This window comes from Diuraphis noxia, unplaced genomic scaffold (genome assembly GCF_037042655.1).
Source record: "Diuraphis noxia isolate RWA-SAM2 unplaced genomic scaffold, SU_Dnox_SAM2 contig0004, whole genome shotgun sequence".
NCBI classification, from domain to species: Eukaryota; Metazoa; Arthropoda; class Insecta; order Hemiptera; family Aphididae; genus Diuraphis; species Diuraphis noxia.
The window spans coordinates 71561386-71585258 of NW_028301714.1; the positions used below are offsets into that span (position 1 = coordinate 71561386).

General features: G+C 31.0%; 1 protein-coding gene across 17 annotated transcripts in view; it reads right to left on the reverse strand.

The window, feature by feature from the left end:
• The window catches only part of LOC107168435 (CUGBP Elav-like family member 1), a 194864-nt gene that overhangs the window by 5507 nt on the left and 165484 nt on the right, over nucleotides 1-23873 (reverse strand). For 4 of the 17 annotated variants that reach the window (XM_089225092.1, XM_089225104.1, XM_089225091.1 and 1 more), the window contains 10 exons: nucleotides 21083-21208; nucleotides 15730-15980; nucleotides 12977-13103; nucleotides 11019-11225; nucleotides 7940-8011; nucleotides 6598-6627; nucleotides 4191-4229; nucleotides 4021-4041; nucleotides 3398-3568; nucleotides 9-182 (listed from right to left, as the gene is read on the reverse strand). In XM_089225092.1, coding sequence (XP_089081218.1) covers nucleotides 9-182; nucleotides 3398-3568; nucleotides 4021-4041; nucleotides 4191-4229; nucleotides 6598-6627; nucleotides 7940-8011; nucleotides 11019-11225; nucleotides 12977-13103; nucleotides 15730-15980; nucleotides 21083-21208 — 1218 coding nt within the window. The remainder of the gene's footprint in view (nucleotides 1-8; nucleotides 183-3397; nucleotides 3569-4020; nucleotides 4042-4190; nucleotides 4230-6597; nucleotides 6628-7939; nucleotides 8012-11018; nucleotides 11226-12976; nucleotides 13104-15729; nucleotides 15981-21082; nucleotides 21209-23873) is intronic. The other 13 variants (XM_089225101.1, XM_089225100.1, XM_089225093.1 and 10 more) reach the window with 13 other exon arrangements.

Sequence of the window (23873 nt, forward strand, 5' to 3'; positions counted from 1 at the left end):
CGACTTACCGAAACACTTGGACAGTTTGGTCTCTTTATCAATGTAAACCTTTGCCGATATAACGTTACCAAATGGTAAAAACATGGTCACGAGATCAGAATCAGCGAAATCCTGGGGGAGATGGTATATAAACAGATTGGCACCTTCCGGACCTTCAAGCTGCTTGCTGGACACTTTTGTCGCTAAACAAAATAATTACGCAACAACATAGTACATAACAAACGATACAACAAACACAACAGTATTATAATAGCATAACAAAATGTAAACATAATAATGTAAAGGGGATAATCAACCCATCTAAGTAAAATAATGAATGTAAAAAATCAAAATAAGCGCATTGTCAATTTAGAAAATTAAGCCGGTCAAGTCAAGACGATCACAAAGTTCGTTAAAATATAATTAATTAATTAATTATTAAATAAATAAAGCAAAGCGAAAATTTAGCAGCCAACTAAATATGAAAGTTTGCGTGGGCGGCGTGGGAGGAGACGTAACGTTTATAATTTCCCAGTGAATAAACTGAGTGACTGACAACCAATGTCACAATATACCTATACATTGTAAATACATGCATAATGAATGTACAAAATGAATCCAAAAACTAGTTTTAAAAAACTTACGAATTTAAGGTATAAGAGTACATTTATATGTCGGTGCTTTAAATCTTCTAAAATGATATTCTAACACAATGGTTTAACGGAATAAATTCAATTAATTTACTTTATGAGTGAAAATTATTATTAACAACCCGCTATACGATATTAAGTTTTGTTTTGTAAACGTGACACACCTAGAGAGCATAAGTCTTTTCAGTTGCAAGTAAGTACTTTAATTTAAATTTTTCATTAACATCATAACGATCATTACCAGTCTCTTAAGTGTAATTATCGCGCAACAAACCCATGCTAAGAGAAACAGAAAAAAAATGTCTAGGAAAATCTAAATATTTTGTTTTAAAATTCAATCATTGTCAGAAATCTAAACGAAACCACGTAAGACTGATGACAACCCCAGAAACAAAAGATATGCTTATTACGAATACTACTTAGAAAGTTGGGCATAGACAAAACATAACTGATATGCATTGAAGGTTTTTATTTAGCAGTCTACCTAGTTAAAAGATTAACACGATTGAACATTATTTATTTATTTTTTTTTTATATAAAATATCAATATATACCTGCATTTTTACCATATAATTAAAATCTGAATTACTAACAACTTTTACTATTATTAAAATATGTGAGAAAAATAAAAGTTATTTTAGTGTATGTAATTATATTACTACACTATTGTATGTATAATTTTAATTAAGTCATTTGTAGAATTATTTGTAGACATTTTTTTATTTTCATATAAGTATATTTTTTACTTAAGTTTTCGAATTGGAAGAATACATTAGACAACAGTGAATATATTTATTGATATTTTTATTAAATAAATGTAATTATTTGTTAAACTAATAGGGCGCGTTTAAAAAGATCATTAAATTAAAGTTTTACAGAATTTTAGTGGTTAGTCCTACATTTTTTATCTCAATATATTATGGTCAACTAAAATTAACTTTGTAATTTTTACTATACAAAATGAAATCGTAAATAAAAACAATATTTATTTTAAATATTTTGATCACGCGCAATGACATTTTTCAAACCAGTGAACACGAACATAATATTATTATGATACATTAATCACTCGAATTCTATATCGTATTTAATGTAATTGAAATAATTGCTTGACATTAATTTAATATTTTGTGAGCATAACCAAGTTATTTTAACGTACTTTAGGAGAAACAAAAATATGATTCGAACACGTTTTAAATAAATAAATAAATGTATTTTTAATTTTTTTTTCACATGCAACTGCTGTAACATCAAATCAAAAACGAATTCAAGAAATAATTATGTTTGATTGAGATGCCATCTGTTGAAGATTAATACGTTATACTTGGAAAATTTAGTTTTTGAAAATACTTAGGGTTGTATTAATCAGGGTAAGTACTTTAACTGTGAACCGAATAATTTATAGTTTATTTTTCCATAGTTAAATCCTGCAATATATAGTGTCATAATTCAAAACGTTCTATAGAACACTAAATAAATTTTATGTTTCTAAGAGCATTAAAAACAATGTATAATTCTCAAATGTTAATAAAAGTTTTATTTTAGACTTTTTACAGCACAATCTTTTAAATTATTTAACATTTATGTTTATTATATGAATCCATAAAATATAATATATAATATAGGTAATATTTATAATCTTTATTCGAAATATCGATAATTTGGTATCACAAACGCGTATCCAAAGAGTTTGACTTCAGGGGGATGATAAAAAATAATGACTACCACGAAGCACAGCAACAAGCCAAGCGTAGATAACGCATTTTACGTATAGCCGGGAAACATAAATGCGTACATGAATATCAATTTTTGAACAGTTGAATTTTTTCCATGATTGTGTCGTAATCACGTAACTATAATATTTTGTAATTCAGTTTATACGATCAATAAAACTATTTGGAAGACGTCTTAGCGTATAGGTGTAAAGAAAAATACTAACTGTTATAATGTCATTTGTCATGGAATCATATGAAAAAACGATATTATACGAGAAATTTAATTTCATTGGATTCTTAATTGATATCTCTCAAATTACGTTTCAGAAATAAGAAAGCCACAACCCTAATGTACATAGTATAAGATATACCAGCTTGTAAACAAAATGTATATTATTATGTCTCGTAAACATTTAAGCAGATACTATATTTAAAGTTTCATCAAGGTAAATTGGGAGAGTTTCTATAACGATAGAATGTATAGGTACCTCAAACGAATTAATGTCTATTTTTGAATTATTGGGCATTGGGAACTGATTCACCCGCGTTGAATGCACCACTTCATCGATATCGCATTGTTCTGTTGTCTATACTATATACGAACAATGCAGAGTAGCACCGCCACGATACTCAAGAAAGGCAATAATTTATTAATAATAAAAAAGAAAAGTTTATAATAACTCGTTCAAAACATCAGATGATAAAATAATTGTTCGCTTTTTGAGAAGAATAAAAGAAACCATGGATCATGAAATTTGACGGTTTTGAAAGCGGCTCATGAAATATAAACGCATTACTTCTAGTTGTCACGTTTACAAAAAAAAAATAAAAATGCTTTCACGACGCAATACCCTATTGTTGTATTATTTGATTTCTCCCTAGGACGAAACACGGTGGCGAGTTTATATATTATTACTTCCCTAAAGTTCTTCGGATTATCACCCGACGGGAAGGGGTTGTTTTTAAACGACGCGCGATGGTGCGGCGGCGGGAGCGCGGTAAATTTTGTTTTAGTTTCCTTAAAAATGTTGTTCTGTTAATTTTTGTACTCACGACTGTTGTTGTTGTTATTGTTGTTGTTCAAAAAGTACAGTGGTGAACTGGCCGGTGGCGATTGCGGCATGGCAAACTGGTTAGAGTTTAGGTCGGCCAGCGTGAGACCGAGTGCGTTCAGCGACGAACCATATGTACCACCGTTAGTGCCGTTGGTCCCTGCCAAAAGACCTACAAAAAATATAAAACAATACCGAAACACGCACAAATTTAGAACGATAACACTTGTAATTTGTATTTCGCTGTATGTTAATAAGAATTCACTCTGACAAAAAAATAAAAATCGGATGTGTTGTTCGTCACGAAATTTAAGTTGTATACCGCAGTGTGCAGGGAGATGCACTCGCGGACTCAACAGCAATCAAACGAAACACTTATTATTTTATAGCCATACATACACAAGACACATTGCACATACTATAATATTATTATTTATTAGTATCTCAGTTGAAAGTTACAGACGTTACAGTACTATATTATCGCACATAGATAAATATAATATAATATATTATGTGTGGTTTTTTATTCGCAAGTGAAAAGGAAACAAAACATAAAGAAAACAATAACAATTTTTTTTATAAATACAAATCACACGAACAAACACATATTCCAAGACCACTTACCGGAATTTTTCCCAAATAAAACTAGAAAATAAAATTACGGAGTCAAATGAGAAAAAACAAACATACAACGAAACAATAAAAACATAAGGAAACAGAGTATTAAGACTTAAAATAATAATATAACCGAACATGGAAGACAAATACATACAGAAATATTAAATTTTACTAACCTGCAGCGGCTGCAGACGTAGGCGACAAACTTGACAGAGCTGAAACAAAAAAATTCGTTGTCTTAAAAACGTATCTATAACTTCTACGGTATTAAAATATGTAACAAAGCGTTAATATGCAAAACTATATACGCATATAGGTAACGTGCTAAATTTCCAAACATATAACAATAACATTAAATCTTAAATAAAGTATACACTTTTTGGATTATGTAATAATAAGCACGTAAGTATATTCATATATTTATCCCAATTAAATTTCCCAAAAACAAAAAAGAAACCAAGTAGTAAATGGATTTCACGTATAAACTATTGATATAACAAACCGCTAATATTAAAACACCATAACATTATATTAATGTAGGTAATATTATTTGGATCCATAGGAAAAATATTTATGAAACTAAAAATTAGCATTTCATACTTTTACACATGACATTTCCTGGATTTAAAAAATAAAGTGCTTCACAAAATGCATATTCAACAGACGTATAAATTCTCAATAATAAAATTATATTACGTAAAATGTAAAATTATTTTCTACATCCATTATATTATCGTTAAAAAAACATGCATTTTCTTACCTAATTAAGTTAAAATCAAATGTATTACATATTGTTAGACGAGTTTGACGGAGAAATGAATGCATTTAAATGTATTAATGCATAAAAGAAAATAAATATATTTTGGTCATTAAGAAGAATGTAAAATAAGTTATTTATTTATTTACGAGTCGAGAGCCAAATTAAATTTACAAACATATTATTAGACCTAAGTGGGTATTTATAAATATTAATATAGTTATTTCATAATTTAACAATTAATTACTATAATATATGTATTTATACACATAATTATGCATTTATCTTTCTGGGTACTTCAAATATTTATAGGGATAGACTCTGGGATAATTATTTAAGCCATTAAAAAAGTTTTGGTTAATTTCAAAAAAAAACATTTGTTATAATAACAATATCTAAACTTTAAATTGAGAAAAAAATATCTGCGTTAAGCTAAGTTAACTAATTTCTACAAATTTAAAACAACCTTATCAAAATTAGGTCAAATTATCACGTCTAATACAAAGTGATTTAAAAAAAAAAATCAAATTTACTGAAATTTTATTAAAACATACCCATATTTTATTTTATAGTAATGTTTAAAAATTTGGAATAAAGTCTAAAACCGATAAATTTATTAATCTCGTGATTGATCATTAATACACGAGTTGAATAGCTATGAATAATCTACCACAAAAAGTATAATAAATGTTAATTTAATACACTTTTAAATGATATATGATTTTAAGTGTATAAAGTCTACTGTAGACAGATTATTTAAAAATTAAAATTTCAGATATTTTACCAAAACTATTATATTTACACAGTTTTATTAAGATATATTATAATTAATATGCATATTAATTTTTATTGATTGATTAAATAATTGTATTGAGTTCATTGTTCTAACCAAAAGATAACGAATGGATTTTCGTGGTTTATATGATAAAATCTAAAAAAGCGGGTAAGTCGTGGATGTCGCTCTGCTGTATAGTAGGTTACAAGTGGGTTACAGTAATGGATGGAATTAAATTCGAATCCAATGATATTATATCATTATTGTATAGGAAAAAAGATTCTGAGCGGAGACAGTTTATCTGTCTAGGATATTACTCGTATTATAAATTATTAAACATTTTAATATCTTAGATTTAAAAAGACATATTTTTAATGAATTTTTAGTTTAAAATAATTTGGAAATTTTGGTGATTTTTACATATGTTGTCAAAATTCAAACTTTGAGTGCTTGTAAATAAAAAATTGTGGCTATGTATTTCTTTTATTTTTCAACTGCTATTGTAAAAATATGTTAGGAACCATGTATTAAATTTTCAAATCTTAGATTTAAAAATAAAAACTTTTATGAATTTATATTTAAGATAATTTGAACATTGCGGTAATTTTTACGTATTTAGTCAAAATTTGAACTTTAAAAGCTTTTTTAAAAAAAATAACCTCTCTAAAGTACCAATTTAAGAACATTACCTTCCAGAAAAGATGCTATACTTGATACTTTTGAGCAAGTTTAGATGGAGAAAAAGTGTTTACAGAATAAAAAGAAAAAGAAATAAACATCATTGTAAAACCAATACATTCCTCGCTCCGCTCAGAATCTAAAATAATAACGATCGAATATTCAAGGCAAAAAGTATTAATTATTGTTATAATTTATATATAAACAATATATTGTTAAAAATAAAAATCATGCAAATGCATTACATTAAGCATAATTAACTTAGAAATAATCAGAATACAAAACAAATACAGACACATAAAACAAAGTGACCAAAGATAATTTCGAAAAAAAAGTATATGAATCGACATAAAATCCTGTAAAATAAACCAACCTGAACTACTAAGACTAGATGAACTGGATCCTAAAATAATAAACATGATTTATTTAATTAATGTTCCTTGAGATTTACTGTTTAAAAATAATTTTCATGGATACGTTACACAATCATATAATATAATTCGTTAATAATAACAGCTTTCTCGACCGATTGAAGTGACTTTTATGACTTTAATAACATGCTAATAAATTGAGTAAAATAGCATATTGTTAAAATAAAATAAAAATATATATATATAAATTTTTTTTTCACAAATATTCGTCACTGTAAAGTACTACTCGAGCAGAAGGCTAAAAGTATATTGCAAAAGGCATATGTACAAAAATGTTTGTGTTTAAAAACTGAAACAGTGGTTGTAAGTTCCACAAAAAACACTATAATAAAATGAAAAAGGTGACGGCACAGCATTGAAAAACATTTTTGAACATTGTACGCATATTGTATAACAGTTATTATTCCGTTTTCCTCTCCTAACTTTGTACTTCCATAAACTTGCAGACGACATTCAAAACTTTTGAGGAAAAGCTCCCATGCGAAATTGTATTTCTAATTAATTAAAACATGAAGTATGATTTGGATCGACTGACATACAACACATATATAAATATATTGAAACTAATTTTCGTTCAATGTAATGTATTTAATATTATTTTACGCAATGACTGAGCTCGTTAAAAATTTAACTACCTATACAAGTTGTTTATACTTCCAACAACATTTAGTTGAGTTGGCAGGTCTTAATAATTTCATTTATTTTTTGCTAATTACATTTAACTTTACCAATTGTTTAAGTCAATGTCGTACCTAAAATTATATAGTAAAATTATACAATTGTTTTGTACAGAAAAATGTATTATTCTGTTATCTTTTCATAGTTTTATTACGACATAATTTCGAATTGACATTTAAATATATATATTGATTAGTATAATTCAATTTAATTATTTATAAATACATGCTTCAGAACAATGTATGTTCAACCGTTTTATTAAATATCTAGAAAACAAATAATAAACATTTTAAAAAGTTTCAGACGATTTAATTTTTAAATTATGAATATTAACTTGCGGAATTTATTTGAAATATTCCATTGCCCAATTACCTAATTCAAAATCAGAATTATGAATAATATTGTACAAGTTTCATCCTATATCAAACGTATAAAATTCGTTAACTCAACATCTGACCAATATACGATTAATCAGATTATGTCGGTTTCACCATAACTGCTAAATCAAACATAATAATTGTACAATGGCCGTGTAATCGAGAAAGCTTACAATAAGTTAATAAGATCAATATAATTAAGTATGACAATTGATTTATGGTAGTTTACCTGTAGGCGAGACGGAATTTGCTCCCATCGCGGCCAATGTGACTAGATTTTGCATATTCACAGAGTTGACTACTGAAAAAAAAAATTATTATGCTAAAACAATAACAGACACCAAAACATGACATTACATTAGAACACGGGAACGTAATTTTATGAAAAAACACTCGCCAAGTATCAGCGTGTCCGTTACCTGCTGCTGGCCGATCATGAATAATAATTATAATTCACGGAAGCCAAAGGGCAAAATAGGGCGCCATTATGTCATTAAAATAATAAATATAATTCAGTTGACGGTGACGACACAAAGAGACTACCAATCAACACGCGCTATACAAGGAAAACTACTTCCTGTTCGATTATTATTATTCCTCTTATTATTATTATCATTTGTATTATAATTTTACTGGAGTGCGTCTCCGGTTTATTGCCGCATATACGGCCGCGGCAGCGACAATTATTATGGAGTACACCGCGAAACTGTTAATTTAATTATTTTGCATATCGATGAATGTCATTCAGAATTCAAAATATTATTGCGAGATAAAAATGTAATTGATTAATAATTACCATAATTAATACAGACGTTTATTTAGTATATTTTAGACATTAGTTCAAATAAAAGTGTTTTGTTTTTGCATATTTTTGGTATTTTTGTGTAGTCATCGAAATATCAGATAGTTACAATAATAATTTTCAAAACAATTTTAAAAAAAAAAAATTCAAAAATAAGATTTAACATTTTGTAGTTACCAGCGTATACACTATACTTATTATTTATGTATATTATGGTATTGAAAAATTGGGTCAAATCGATTATTCTATTTATTTTAATTAACTATAGATTTTGTAAAATAAAAATGTAATACCCTTTTCTACTAACTTAACTGAATGCCTGTACAGAACACAGCAGTGGGTCAGAAAACATGTCTTACATTATTATAGTAGACTGCCATTTTCAGTCTTTTCGTATAGAATATTAAACAATACAATTTATCCGAAAGATATGCAACAATGTTTGTTTATCATAAAAAAGTGAAGATACCACTTTCTTATAAGATATTAACCGTGGGTTCGTGAATACTACCGGCATTGTACCGATTTTTGGTGGAATTAAAGTTAATAAAATAGTTCTGTCCATGAAAAATTGAAAACCAACGGAAAAAACATTAACGGACTCAAAATGGCAGACTCTATTGGCGGGATACTTCGTATAGACTCTACACATAACCCTTGTATTCAGTACAGTGTTCCTAATTAAAAGTAAGGAAAATGTCCGAGTGATTAAGTATCATATTATATTGGTTTACCATCCGCTACTATAAATTGACATGAAACGAATAGCAAAAGCAATAATATCTATCGATCAAAAAATATAAATTTACCTAGGTGCATAAGGTATTCATAAATGTTCACGTAAAATATTTTTTTTAGATTATAATGTTTCTAATAAAAACTATAGATCGTAATTTATTTAACGAGAATATTGATGTTTAAAAAATCGTAAAAAATCAGCTATTTGACTTAAATATATTATTTAGCATATCAATTTTTCTCAAAATAAGATTTAAAAATAGGCTATAATGAATGTTTGGAAAAAATTTTTATTCACGTATGTACATACTTCTAATATTATTATCATAATCATAAAGCACTGCCAATAATGGTATACTGACCATATATAACGAACTACTCGAATAGTGAATTTAAATTTACTATTTGAATTATTGTTAAATTAATGTGTTTTTTCCTAATATTTCGAATCTTTGTTTGGGATTGACTGCATCAAAAGCACAGCTTGAAAAGTTGGGGCGTGAAAAAACTACTGTTTTCCAACTTTTTATTCTTGGCTCTTGATCAGAAATACTAAAGGCAATGGTTTAAATACAGTCAGGACATATTATAATAGGCGTGCGGTAATCACGTGGTTGCCGCTTTTGGAATTTGGGCGTACATTATTATTAGAAATGCATCACGATAGCGACGAGCATTAAATAAGAACCACGATGATCGGTCTAACGAAAAATGTGAAATGTTTTAAAGTCAGCTTTTTTAAAAAAAAAAAAAAAAAGGTTACTGTGAGCGAAAAGAAAGGAAAATAAAACCCTAACAGTTTGTTGCCTTGCGGGTAAACGAGCGAAATAAAATACGTGTTTAAAAAAAAGTAGATAGATACAGAAAGTTCTAACGCCATGTCATCTGAAATTAAAATAAATTTAAAATTCTCGTTTGAACACACAAATAAAATAAAAATCATTTCTCTAATTGTAAATAATTTACTTTACTTTCTGTATATTAAACACGCTCGATAAACTTGCCTACCCATATAGGTGCACTAAGTACATCGTCCGTCTCGGTATTCCATTTTTATTGTGCTCATATTATAACTATACAATTTATTTTATTTAAATTCACAATTCGTCACCAGTTACAACGCCATTATTATTATCAATGTGATAAAACTTTCAACTTTAATCATAACTTACACCATAAGCATACTAAAGCCAAAATGATTTCAACTGTAAATAATTTAATACGAATAGAAATAGATACGAATTTTTTCTACCCACAATAAGCCCCAACGATAGTAAATGGTCTGTTATTAGCTAGTTCGTGGTAAGAAAAGCACTGGGCCTATTAATTAAGTAAAATTTAACCCAAAATAAGTAAAACATAAATATACACTAACTATGATACTTAAACAATAATTAATTTAGCGTTTAAATAGAAATTGTAATGATAATTACTAATTAACAAGAAATAAAGAAGTAATAAAATCATTCGCATAAATAAATTCTCATTTCTATTTCAAACGCTGAAAACGGCACGATGTATAATGCCAAATTTAATCCTAAAAAAGTAATAATTCTATTTTAACTACAATTATTATAACTGTTTTATCGTTATTTTACAAGCTATAATGATTGTTATAATATATTATATATGATGACACGAACGATAATATGATGTACAAAATATATTGTTATGTTATAATAACGACAGATACACAAACGTTTCACACGACATAACAATATAAAAATATTACCTGCACGATAACAATAATGTAACTCGTTTTACTCACTAGGGTTTCCAACGGACAAATTGGCGAGCGTCGACAAGTTCTGCAAGTTTCCCGGGTTCAGGTCTCCTAGACTTGGCGGCGACGCTGACAAATTCTGATAGCCTGTATAGAAAGGATCGGTGTAATCTAAACGCCTTGGTGACACGGTATCTACATGTGTGGGATGGTAATGGGACGTCTGGACATGATACGGGGATTTGAGCGCACCTGAATATTGGGGGTCACATGAAATTAATGATATTTTACAAAAAAAAAATAATAACAACAACGCCCATTGTATAACGCAGTAGTTAACTGGTATTTAATAGGTACATATGAATAGTAACACCGCCACCGACAGTTTATTGAGCAACAATAAATAGATTAATATATATATTATAGAAGTAGGTAACTAATGAATAGATAATAATTGTATATTATAGACTTATAGTAATAGATAGTGAATGATGGTACATAAAAAAGACGTTTATTTATGTTTTAAGGATGAGACAAACGTTTATTCCGACTTTAATATTGCTATAAGTCCGTGTATGACTAGCGCTTTGAATAATATAACGTTTAAATACTTGGAATTGTTTATCATATTATTTTAAAATATCAACATTCGCTGACGACCTCATAAAACCCACCCATGTAAACGGATATATTTGCAGCAGTATCATCGTCGGTTAAAATAAAAAAGAAATTTCAAAACTATAAATACAGAGTGATTCATTTAACGTTTAAAACTAACTAATTTTTTTGTAAAAGTTTCTATTTTATAAATTTAAGTTATTAAAACATTTAAAAAAAATACAACATACATTTTTAATTTTCTATTCCAAAGCAGAATATTATTAAAAATATTACTTCGATCTATAAGAATCAAATTTCGAATAATTAGTTTGTAAGTTAGAGCTTATATAAGTAGTTTATGAGTTATGACTTAGAGGCTATAGCGTATAAATAATTAAAGTTTAGATATTATGTCCACTACGGCTACACTTATGTTTGCAACAAATTATAACTCGCATAAACTGTTCGTCCTAAATTCGATTTTTATGTACATCGAAGTACTCCAAAAAATATCCAGCTTGGTAAAGAGAAATTAAAATGTAAAGAAGTAAAAATTATAAGTGTTTCTAATAAAAAATTGTTGTTTTTAAGTCTTGAAATCAAATTTCAAAATCTTTAATGGTTTCTGAACTAATAAGTGTTTTACGTTAAATGCGATCAACCATATATTAGGAATACTCGAGAGAATGATATAAATAATATAGCATTCGATACATTATTTATTAGTTTATTACACTCTGATGGCTACAGAGTGATTCCCGCGTTTAAGTTGACGACATTGGCCGTCAGTAACAAATTACAGCAATACATTTTGATGACCTTTATACGCTGTATAACATAATTTGAACGATCATCTATTTTGGGTATATTGAACTTCAATGAGAGATCTAAGGTGTATACAGCAGTCCAACTTATTATGTTATACATTTGTATGCGTGAACACGATGAATCACATTCGTGTTTACATACGTATACAAACTTGTTCAATCGTAGTTCATTATGCGTCCCGAGTCCCGAATGATAAGAAACAACAATAAGTTGGTAGGCAAGTAGTCCGGAAACGAATAATAACAGAACGGAATATATTTATGACATTTTAGAAAAATTTAAATAAAACTGTAAAAATACTCGTAAAAATCTAAAATACTAAACATAATACTATACTATAACCTGGTCTCGATTTATTCTCTCTACCTACCTATGCTAATAATAATATTGTGGCCGTGAGTTTTCAGAAGAATGGGTCATACTCACGCGTACATAATATATTGTAATATCATTATATTATGATCAGTTATATTGACAAAATATGCAGTTAAACGTCACAATACACCGGTAATTCGGCTGTACCTTGGCGTTAACAGGCACACGAACACAATTCGGTATACACAAGGAAAACGAACCTGTGTTGTTGGTCAAAAGCAGATTGTTCAGCTGGTGGTTGTTGTTGTTGTTGGCCGCCACGGCAGCGGCGGCGGCGTTAAGCTGGATCTGCTGGAGCACTTGCGACGACAGCGAGTTCGTGTCATTCTGCGAACCATAAAAAACGGAATCGTTATTATTACGCATCGAGAACAGTGTTGTACAATTGTACGGATTGCACGACATCACCGTCGGCCGGAACCCTTCCACTATAGACTAGCTGCAGCACAGCGTGTTAGTTCAGAATTGAGGTTGGAGGGGAATGAACATATTATAGAGGGGACGTCTGCCCGAAAGCGTTTGCCTAAAAATCGCACGAAAAAAATCCTTCACCGCTCACGTTATATTAATATTATAATATTATGATGTCTATTTTGTATTAATTGTATTGGTTTACAAGTTATCGAATGGGAAAAATGTCGGTTAAAAAATCAAAAAATGCGTACAAACGACGAGTAATATTTTGCAGTTTCCACAACACAATACGATCAACTCTACACATCGAAACGTATAAACAGCGACGTTACGAGTGTAAAATATCACACCAAGAGGGAATATAATATGTTGGTTGAATATGCTGTTGGTAAATTTGTTATTTTTTTTTTTTACAATTTAAACAATATCGTAAAATGTATAACGTCAAGTATGACGAAAATAGAAGGTTGAAAAAAAGGTGTCCTTCATATATGCGTATAATTTAAATTTCTTGACACCACCGAGTAAAGACAATTAATAAAATTGTGCTTACGCCTGATTGGTATACGTCGGAAGACGAAGATATTAATAGGCCACACAATATACTACAATATTTAGATTAATGACAGAACGTTATTTCATATATGACTGTTACCGCAAAGTAAAGAGCCTATTTTAGCTGAGATCTACACAATTGTTGGTCTTCTTCTGGTAAGATCGATTCGTTTCAAATGCGGAAAGGGCGAGACGCGTTGAAATGTAATTTAGCGGCAAACGCGTGCGGTAAAAATCAATAAAATTCGAGTTTTGAAAGTAAACGCAATATATTCGTATCGTATTATAATATACATATGTATATACATCAATTCAATCGTTTTACCCGGATACAGAAAATATGTTAAACGATTAACGTCGTAAAAACGCTTTCCACGACCTAACCTTTGTCGCCTACAGGCTTCGCTCCTTTGCGAATTCTATGAGTCACCGCCTTCCACCTCCTTCCGAGTACCATACGTATAATTCTACTACAACATACCAAATCGTTTTTTTCATTTCAAATTAAAGTAGCTGTTCGAAACGAACTAAAACCAATTTTGGAATAGTAAGTCATACATACTAAGGTATATATATTATATAAAATATATTACATACGTATATTATTGGTACAACATAACAATTACAATAGAAAATGCATAAATGTGTGTCATGAATAAATCAAATATAATAATATTCAAATATCACGGGGTGGAGTTTTCTCGCACATGCCCATTTCTCACGCAAAACGAAGAGTCAACGAAAATGCGTTAAGAAGTTAGGAAGTTCTGATTTCACCGTCACCGTTTACGAAGTAAATAATCTACATTCGCTGATGATTTTAACTGAGACGTGTAACGAAAAACTCGTTATCATCCGTTGGGAGAGAAGACATGACGACGATCCGGAGTGTTTATAAAATGGCCAAAATGATTTTGGCAAATTACCCGAACAGGGAAAATACTTTTACGGTCAAAGTTTTCACGGAGTCGCTCTGAATCACTAAGTTTATTACATTGCCATTTACACCCACGGGAGCATTATGCAAGGGGTTAGTTTCAATACTAACTTCATAAAACGCGCATAAACATGGCGCGCTACAGAACAGTTTATAAGTTTAATTAGAAAACGATTAGGTAAGAGGAGGAGGATTTAGTCGAACGCCGTGCTGTGAGCGGATTTTGCAATCAACGCAGGCAAAATGCACCGTGTATTATGTATGTATATATACACGACGTAGGTAACGAGATTTCTGCACGATAAAGATATTTATAGCGTTTAAATACAATAAACATAACTACTACTAATAATAATGATCATTATTATTATTATAGGAACGAGGTGCTATCGTCATTATTCCCAAACTGTTTTAGCATACTTCTATTATATTATACCTACAATAACATCAATAATAATATAATAAGTGTCACGTGAATATGTCATTATCCCTTTTAAGTAACGCACGGAGAGTAAATCGGGTGTTCGCTTGAAAACCTAACTGTTGACAGTGAACACTGACGCGCGGGTGCCGCAAATAACTTTTTAAACTATCCGTGGTGTGTGCTTATATTATTAGTGACAGTGAGAGATTACGTCACGCATTTGAGATGTAACTACAACAAAGGAATCTCATGGTTTGGTTGGTATACTCAGAGTTTGAACACTACGCGAGAGCACAATAACAATTATATAAATATAATATAAGGTATTATAATAAAATATATAGCTGTGTGGTTGTACAGCCGTACAGGGGGTGCAGCATCTTGAATACGGTGTCGCGGCTTATTTAAAAGTGATTCAAGCGTAGAAAATAACATTTTCCGAAAACACGATGTACCAACATCGCGCGAAGACGATAGACACCTACTGCAGAAATGCTCGTCGACTCGTCGACCCTTTCCATCGACTTGCAGGCTGCAGCAGTGAGTACGAGAGGGTAATAATACTTTGCGTGTTTCGGCGAAAAACGGTCGTGAATAATCGTATCAAATTTTATTATACTTACGTTCATCTGCTGATTGGCTAGCACGCCGAGGGCCAAATACTGGGCGGTGGGCACGCTGTTTCCTCCAGTCGCGGCTAGTCCCCAAAGGTTGGCTTGCATCTGCTGCATGCGTTTCTGGTCTTTTTCTTTTTGGGTGTCGGCGAACTTGACCACAAGCGGACACGTGCAGCCCTCCATGGTTTGCGAGTGATGCATACCCTTGATGGCTGCGATGGCGTTCTGTTTGGTCGTGTACGTAACGAATGCACAACCTGCAATACCAAAATATTAACCACGTCGTTCAATTTAAATTATTAATATTGTAAAGAATCGTTCACCGAAAGGTACCGCGAAAGGTAATATCATCGCCGCTGATGGCCGAGTTTATATAATGAAAGCATAGAAAGCTAAACGAGAGCTCGTTCAATATACATTATTTACAACTTTTTTTAACATCCTATGTTTTTCCTATGTTTTAACATCCTGCCTTCGGCACACGCCTACAAAAAAACATGCACGACCTATTCGATTCAAACCAACGTGATAGTCCTGAACGGTAAAAGATTATCGATGTAATATAACAACTCCGCGTTATATATTGTGTCATATTTTTATTTTTGTAGACAACACATAACTTTAAAAATATTGAATTAAAAAATCAATTATAATTTAATCAATGTTTTTTTTTTTTTGCTGCACTGTTGTTTTTCTAATAAAAATTAGCGTAAAATATATAGAGTTCATTATTTTACCAATTGCCTACATTTTATTTTCAACATAACGTATTTTAATTTACGGTGTTAGTAACCAATTTTAATCCACAGTGTTAGAATATATACATAACAAAAAATCGAGAACATTTTTCAAATTTTTTATGCAAGATATTATTTCTAGCAAGATTTTATATACTTTGCTGTATTAACGTATACACGCAACTTTCAAACTATATACCCACATAGAAACATTTGAAAAATCCAACAATTTTTAAAGTTTCATCCGAAAAAACCCTGAACTGAATATCGAATAGCTCATTTTAAACTGGCGCAATATTCAGGGTTTGTAAGTTAACAAAAAACTAAAAGTTGAAATAGTAGGTATGGAAAAATATTAATTTTCAAAAAGCATTCCTATACATACAATATGATAATACTATGCAAAACTATACTGTCAATACTTAATGATTAACAAAGTAGTTAATTATTGAAAATTTAAGTAGTTATGAAATATGAAATTTGATAATTCAGTATTTAATTCGTAGCCGTCTTATTAAATTTCTTATGGTATTAGTTTAAATCTTCCCAGCAGTTATCTCTCTTTAATACAATTTACTAAAATGTACTACTGCTCATATACAAAGAAGTAAAAAAAAAAAACAATTATAGATTAATAAATTAATAAATTATTAAAATAATAATTATAAAAATAATTTATTTATTTATATTTAGAATAACCTGAAGATTAATCATCAAATAAATTGTAAAGATTTTGAAATCGTGTTTAAAAATGCTATATATCTTTAAGATACTAAAATAAAAATCGGTGAAAATTGTAGCTGTCTAGGATGTTAAAAAAAGTTGTAAATAATGCAAAAAGTTTACTCCTTAAGTGGGAATCTATAGTCCGCGCCACGAGAGAACGCATACGGCGGCCGACCAAAACACGTTTTTTTTCGCGCATTCCCACCACTTTACCAGCACGATCGCCACCCGTCGGAGCGCTTCGGAGCACATCGATTTTGTCGGCAGGTGTATACACTGCGATTACAATAACAAAAACATTTTTTCATCAAGTCGTTAGTCGTTTACCGAATATTCCATAAAATAGGTCTTGATTTACTACAGGTAAAAACTAAAAAAAAATAATTTATGCGTAAATTATTACGCACAATTAATACGACACGGTGCGTGTTGCTATTGTATTACTTGAGCCGCTGTATGCAGAGACCAGTTGTCGCATGGTGGGGAGATTTGGCCTCGAGACGTTCGAACGCAATCATTTGAATGCGCGAGCCGTATGCGTTCTCTCGTGGCGCGGACTATACTAACGGGAATCTCCCGTTGGGTTATCTACAGTGAGGCTCGAATTTCAATAGTTTGGTGCGATTTTCTATAAAAACAAAAAAACTACTGGAAAATTTCCGAAATAATCTAATGCTAGTGTCTAGTGGTAGGATATGTCCAATTCCCCAATCTCAATGGGTATATGAAACTTTTGGCACATCAATTTTATTTGAAAGTGATAATATCGTGAAAACAAAAACAAAAGAACTCCCTATCATTGTAAATCTAATAGAATTCTCACTCTAGTATTCTAAACCTTAAATGAAAATTGAAAGGTAACACCGAATTCTAATGTACCTAAACCATTAAATTTAAAATAATTGATACCGAATGTATTGAAAACAGTGGCGTATCCATGGGGGTGGTGGGACAGTACCCCCCCCCCCCTGAACCTAAGATTGTAAATTAACTTTTACATGAAACACGGTTATTTCTTTAATATTTTTATAGTTTAGAATTTTGACTTGGAAATTATATTATAATAGTTTGTATAAACACTATAAACATATTATTCACACGCTGCACACACACACACACAAGTCATAATATTATGAACTATATTTACTACTTTGATCATTTTTGCTTGGGAACATTTTATCTGGGTTTTCTACTGCAGTTGATAACAGCGATAAAAGCAATATCATTGTCTGAATTCAAAGTTTATTTTAGGTATACCTAATGCATTTGCGGCTCACCGATCATTTAACACAAGAACATTATTGTGTAAAACTAATAGTTATTAGTTAATATTTGGTCGTTGCCCTTGCCCATTGGTGTCTCACTGTTTTACTTAATTTAATATCGTCTATTCGTTTATATATTTGACATTAATATTCCACTTTATTTATTTTATTTTAATTTGACATCGTTTAAAAACGTCTAAACATTAAATTATGTTAAGATATTTTTAAAATTTAATTTTTAATATACTTAAGTGATTGGACAGAAAATATTTTAATATCTAATATTTATATTCCTAGTTTATTTCCTAGTTGGGTGCAGCGCCATGGCTCGGTAATAATTTACCTAGAGTTACAAGATATTTTGATTGATGCTCTAAAAAAAATAAGCAGTTGGCCCGATAAAAATACATCTTCATCAGCAAATCAATTGCATTTTATGATTAATAAATTTGAATTCTAGATTACTATACACATAATATCAACAGTATTTGCTGTTAGTTTACCACTAAGTAAACTTTTACAAAACACCTGGATTTTATTTATCTCTTGTTATTAATATGACTGATAATTCTATAAATGTTTTAAAAGAAATGAGAAAAAATATGGGAAAAGATTTTAAATTAATATTTAAAAGAGCAGAAATATTTTGTAAGAATTCCAATATCAATACTTCTTCGCCTCGTCATGTTGGTAAAAATCGAGAACACCTGCTATTAGCACGCTTGTGGAATATTACAGAGTGAAAATATTTATCCCATATTTAGATAATTTTATAACAATGATAAGTGAACGTTTATTAAAACATGAATCTTATTGTTGAAGAGCTTTAATTGTTTGTTTTCGATTTAAGAGGAAAATAATTTAGATACTTTTGAAAATTACATAACAGATTTAGTAAAAAAATATTCACAATTATTACCATCTTTTGCTCCTTTAGTAGTTATTGCAGAACTTAAATTATGGCGGACTTCTCTACAAAATTTGTCTAAAATTCCATCTAATTTATCAGAGTTAATAATTGTAATGAAAATGACTATCCAAATGTCTACAAACTGTTAAAAATCGTGGCAACTACCCATTACAACAGCTACTGCACAGAAAGGTAATTTTCTACAATTCGACGATTGAAAATTTATCTCAGAAATACCATGGCAGTTTAAATTGATTGTTTAACTGAATATTCACAGAACAATTGAAGTTAATCCAGAAGTAGTGTTGGATGAATTGGTAAAAAGAAAAAGAAAAATTGATTTATTATTGTAATTACATTGTATTGTAGGTGATCACTATTTTAACTCTGACTTCGGACATTATATATATTATTATGTATTTTATTAATAATGTTTAATAAGTTTTATTTGTTTAAAACTAATAAATTTATGAATTTAATTTTTACGATATATATGTTGTATTTTAACAATAAAAATAAATATCCGATACCACGAATTATAGTACCTATGGTAAGTTTTCATTTGCTGAACCCCCCCCCCCCCCCCATAAAAAGTTCCTGGCTACACCATTGATTAAAAATATTATATTAGGAATGTAAAGCACAATACCGTTTATTTTACCATAACATAAATATAAGCAGCATTTTATATAATATGATATATTATGTTTGCGAAATAAATTTAATTTCAGTATACATCATCAGTAATGGTATAATATAATATGCATGAAATGTTACAGCAGTTACAGCTTTTTGAATGATCGAATAAAATGATAATATTTATTTTTTTTATAACAGTGTATAAGTCGACGACTCCGGTGTGGAGCACTTAGAAGGATAAGTGTGCTGAAGGAAATATTATAAATATAGTGGCTCGGAAGCCAAAAATCTGTCCTCAGCGCAATCTAAAATGATATTAATTCATTTTATTACGACGAGCATAAACGCCGCCTCTAACCTAACGACGACGACAAATTTATTATTATTATTATTATTAATTTTTTTTTTAAGAATATTTACAGCCTACAAGGAATAATAAGCAGATTTGAACATACAATAAATAATTTTACAACATGGATACGGAGGGAGGCAATTCAGTGATAGAACTAATCGTTAACAAATTTGTTATACACTTAATACATTAGTTATTACACGATATAGTCCGATGTTATGATGAAAAAAAAAAAAAAAAAAAACAAGAATCGTTATCACTCGCATTATGCGAACGCCCAACTATATTTCATATGGAAATTTCACTACATCACGATGGGTCACAACATAAAATAGTTATCCACGAAAAAAGGAAAAATACTTGTCACGTAGAAAGAGTAATATTATCCCATGCGATAAAATCGGAAAACAGCGATTAGTATATTATGGCAACAATAAAAAAAAAACCAATCGATGGGAGTAAACTACTATCAATGTAGTATAATTTGTGTATACACTATACCAATTACAATAAGTTAAAAGTGTCAAACGAATACATATTATACGCTACCAACACGTGTTTTTTATAAAAAAAAAAAAGTATAATGTTAACGCGTCGCACAGTGAACGGCAGCCATACCGTTTCGTCGTTACACAATTGCTACCTACGGATATATATATTTTTTATCAAAATGGCAAGTACCTATATATAGGTAGGATACAGTATTTTTTTATAAAACGAAATGTTTTACCTTTGCTAACGCCATTCGGGTCCCGGAGCACCGAACACTCTTCGATGGCACCGAAAGGTTCGAACATCAACCTGATGTCGGGTTCGGATATTTTTTTCGACAGCATTCCAATGAACAGTTTTCTTTCTGCAACAAACAAGGAACATAAAAAAATTAATAAATCGCTACGTCTTTGTTCCTCTCATATAATCATAATAATAATAATATATCGGGTCGAATAATTGATAGCATTCGTCGTAGTAAATAGCGTAAATCGCCAACGACATCATAACGTCGTCGATTGACGTACGTCGAAAAAACGACAATCTGTATAATAATGCAAAAAAATCACCGAATCGGCAGAGTGTTCAGCTTTACCTACCTCCCCTCTCCACACTTCTGGCATAACAATTTTCGAACAAACTCTCGATAATACTATCATCGTCGCAGTCATTCGCACGCTATACAATATGAACGACAATCAGTCGGTACAAGCGGCAAGAAACCGTGAAAAAACGGTTAGGCAATTTTACCGCTTCGGGTCCGAGCGCGTATGATTTATCATTGTACACATTGCATACATATAATAGTATATTATGCGTACGTAAAATGTGTGTGTGTGTGTAAACAAGCACATATATGGCATTTTGCGATTCGCGAATCCGAAAAGATACCGAGGAATAATGGCCGCCAAATGATTTATATTAAACACGGGCGAACGATCGCGGCGCTGTCCCATTACTGTAATAATATAGTGTATATATATGTACAACCGTAAGATATATTATTATGTATTACATATTATTATTATATTCTTGCATTCGTATTTATACAACAATATATTATTTCGGTTTATTACTAAGAAGACACACACGATCGTCGTCAACGACCTTCAACCACAGCCATTATATTTATTGCAAACTGTCGTTCCAAACCCTAATCGTTGTTATTATTATTGTCTTTTTCCGAGTGTTACACGGTTCAAGACAAAACACGTCAGAGTGGCGAAGGGTGCGGGATGGATGAACAACTGTCGGGCTGTCGAATTTCGTTATACTCTCGTTACAGTTACAAGCGGTTATTTATAAGAAGTTGAGTTACAAAATAAGACTTATAAAACAATATGCAAGCGACTCCCCGCATCCGACACGAGTTTTGAATTATACGTCGAAACTAAGACATTATCATAATTTACCGTCATCCCTATACGGCTTTCCTTCAAACATTCAATATTCGGGAATCGACCGGAAATAGTCAGCGCTTTTAACACTCGTGTGGGGCACTCGTGTGCGTGGAGGAGGCACGAATTCAGGGTTCGTCGTATGTATTATTGGTAAACAACGGCAAATGTATACGATAGATAGATCACGATAAAGCGCCACGTTTGGATTAGAAATTCTTGCTGCGCGTTTCGAACAGCGTCGATGGGAGAAAAGGCTCGGCAACTCAGTGGCGTCAAAGTCTAAATTTTTACCTATGACATTAAACACCTCTACATACAATTTTGATACCCTGCACCTATTTCTTATAATTGCCTTACTATACACAAAGTATAGTTTATATGACGTAATATTATCGACTTTTAGTTCACAATAACTGTAATATCTAATACAATTATCATAATATATTTAGAATGACAAAGGTAACGCTCTTATCTACTAAAATCACCTGACAAAAATGTCATAGGTAAATATATATTTTGGCGCCACTGCGGCACACTAGTATGCTAAAAACACGGACCAGGTGATAATCAAATTTGTGAACCCCGACGACGACAATTATTACAGCATAGACACGTATACGGTACATTAAGGATGATTATACGTACAACTGGATCTCTAGAGCTGCAGTGCGTTCGACGAACGTATATTAGGTTTCACTGTAGCCGGAAACAAAATGACTTTTAAATTCTCTCAATACGATATTATACACACACACACACACACACACACACACACACACACACACACACACACACAATTTATATTTATATACGATATGGTATATTGCAGAATTGTATATACGTGAACCGACACAGCACTCGGACCGAAAAGGGCAAACGCCACGGCGCGAATGTACACGGAGAGTCCCTGGAGACGCATCACGTCCCATCACATATTATTCTCCACGCATCTGTTGTTTTCATAACCGAAAACCAATTATTTGGATAACCCCGAGCTGCGGCTGCATCGTGATTAAACGAGCTCAGCGATAAATATTTTCGGTCACCGCGCGGTGCTCTCTCTATCACTCCCTTTCTTTCTCATCGCTCAGTATCTCTACTATTTTTCTCTCCATACGGTTTTATTTTCTAGCGTGTAGCCCCAAAACCACACGAGCCGTTAGCAATACGTATAAATTGCTTATGTGTATTATTCCCGACCCTTTTTCCTTGAAAGCTTTTCAATAAACAAAAACCAGCTATTGGCATAAACCCGTCTGGTTAAGTGGTTATTGTTGTACAGGCTTCCTCTCAGCCATTCAAACACCTACCCACCAACCACACCTTTTCGACCAACACATCCCGCGTACATCATCGCACACGCGCAGTACACGATAACGCGAAATACCTTTTCTTATTCGCGCGATAAGTTATTTTTCCGGGCAGAACACACACTATATACATACACAATATACATAAATATAAACATATAAGTGGTCGGTATACAAGAGAACAACGTTGAGTAGTCAATAAAAAGTGTATATGTACACACTTTTACCGATGGATGGATTTTTCGGTAGTGGGTGGAAAATAACACAAGTGTTTACCGCGCGCTGTGTACTAGCAAAACCTCGTTTTTAACGAAATATT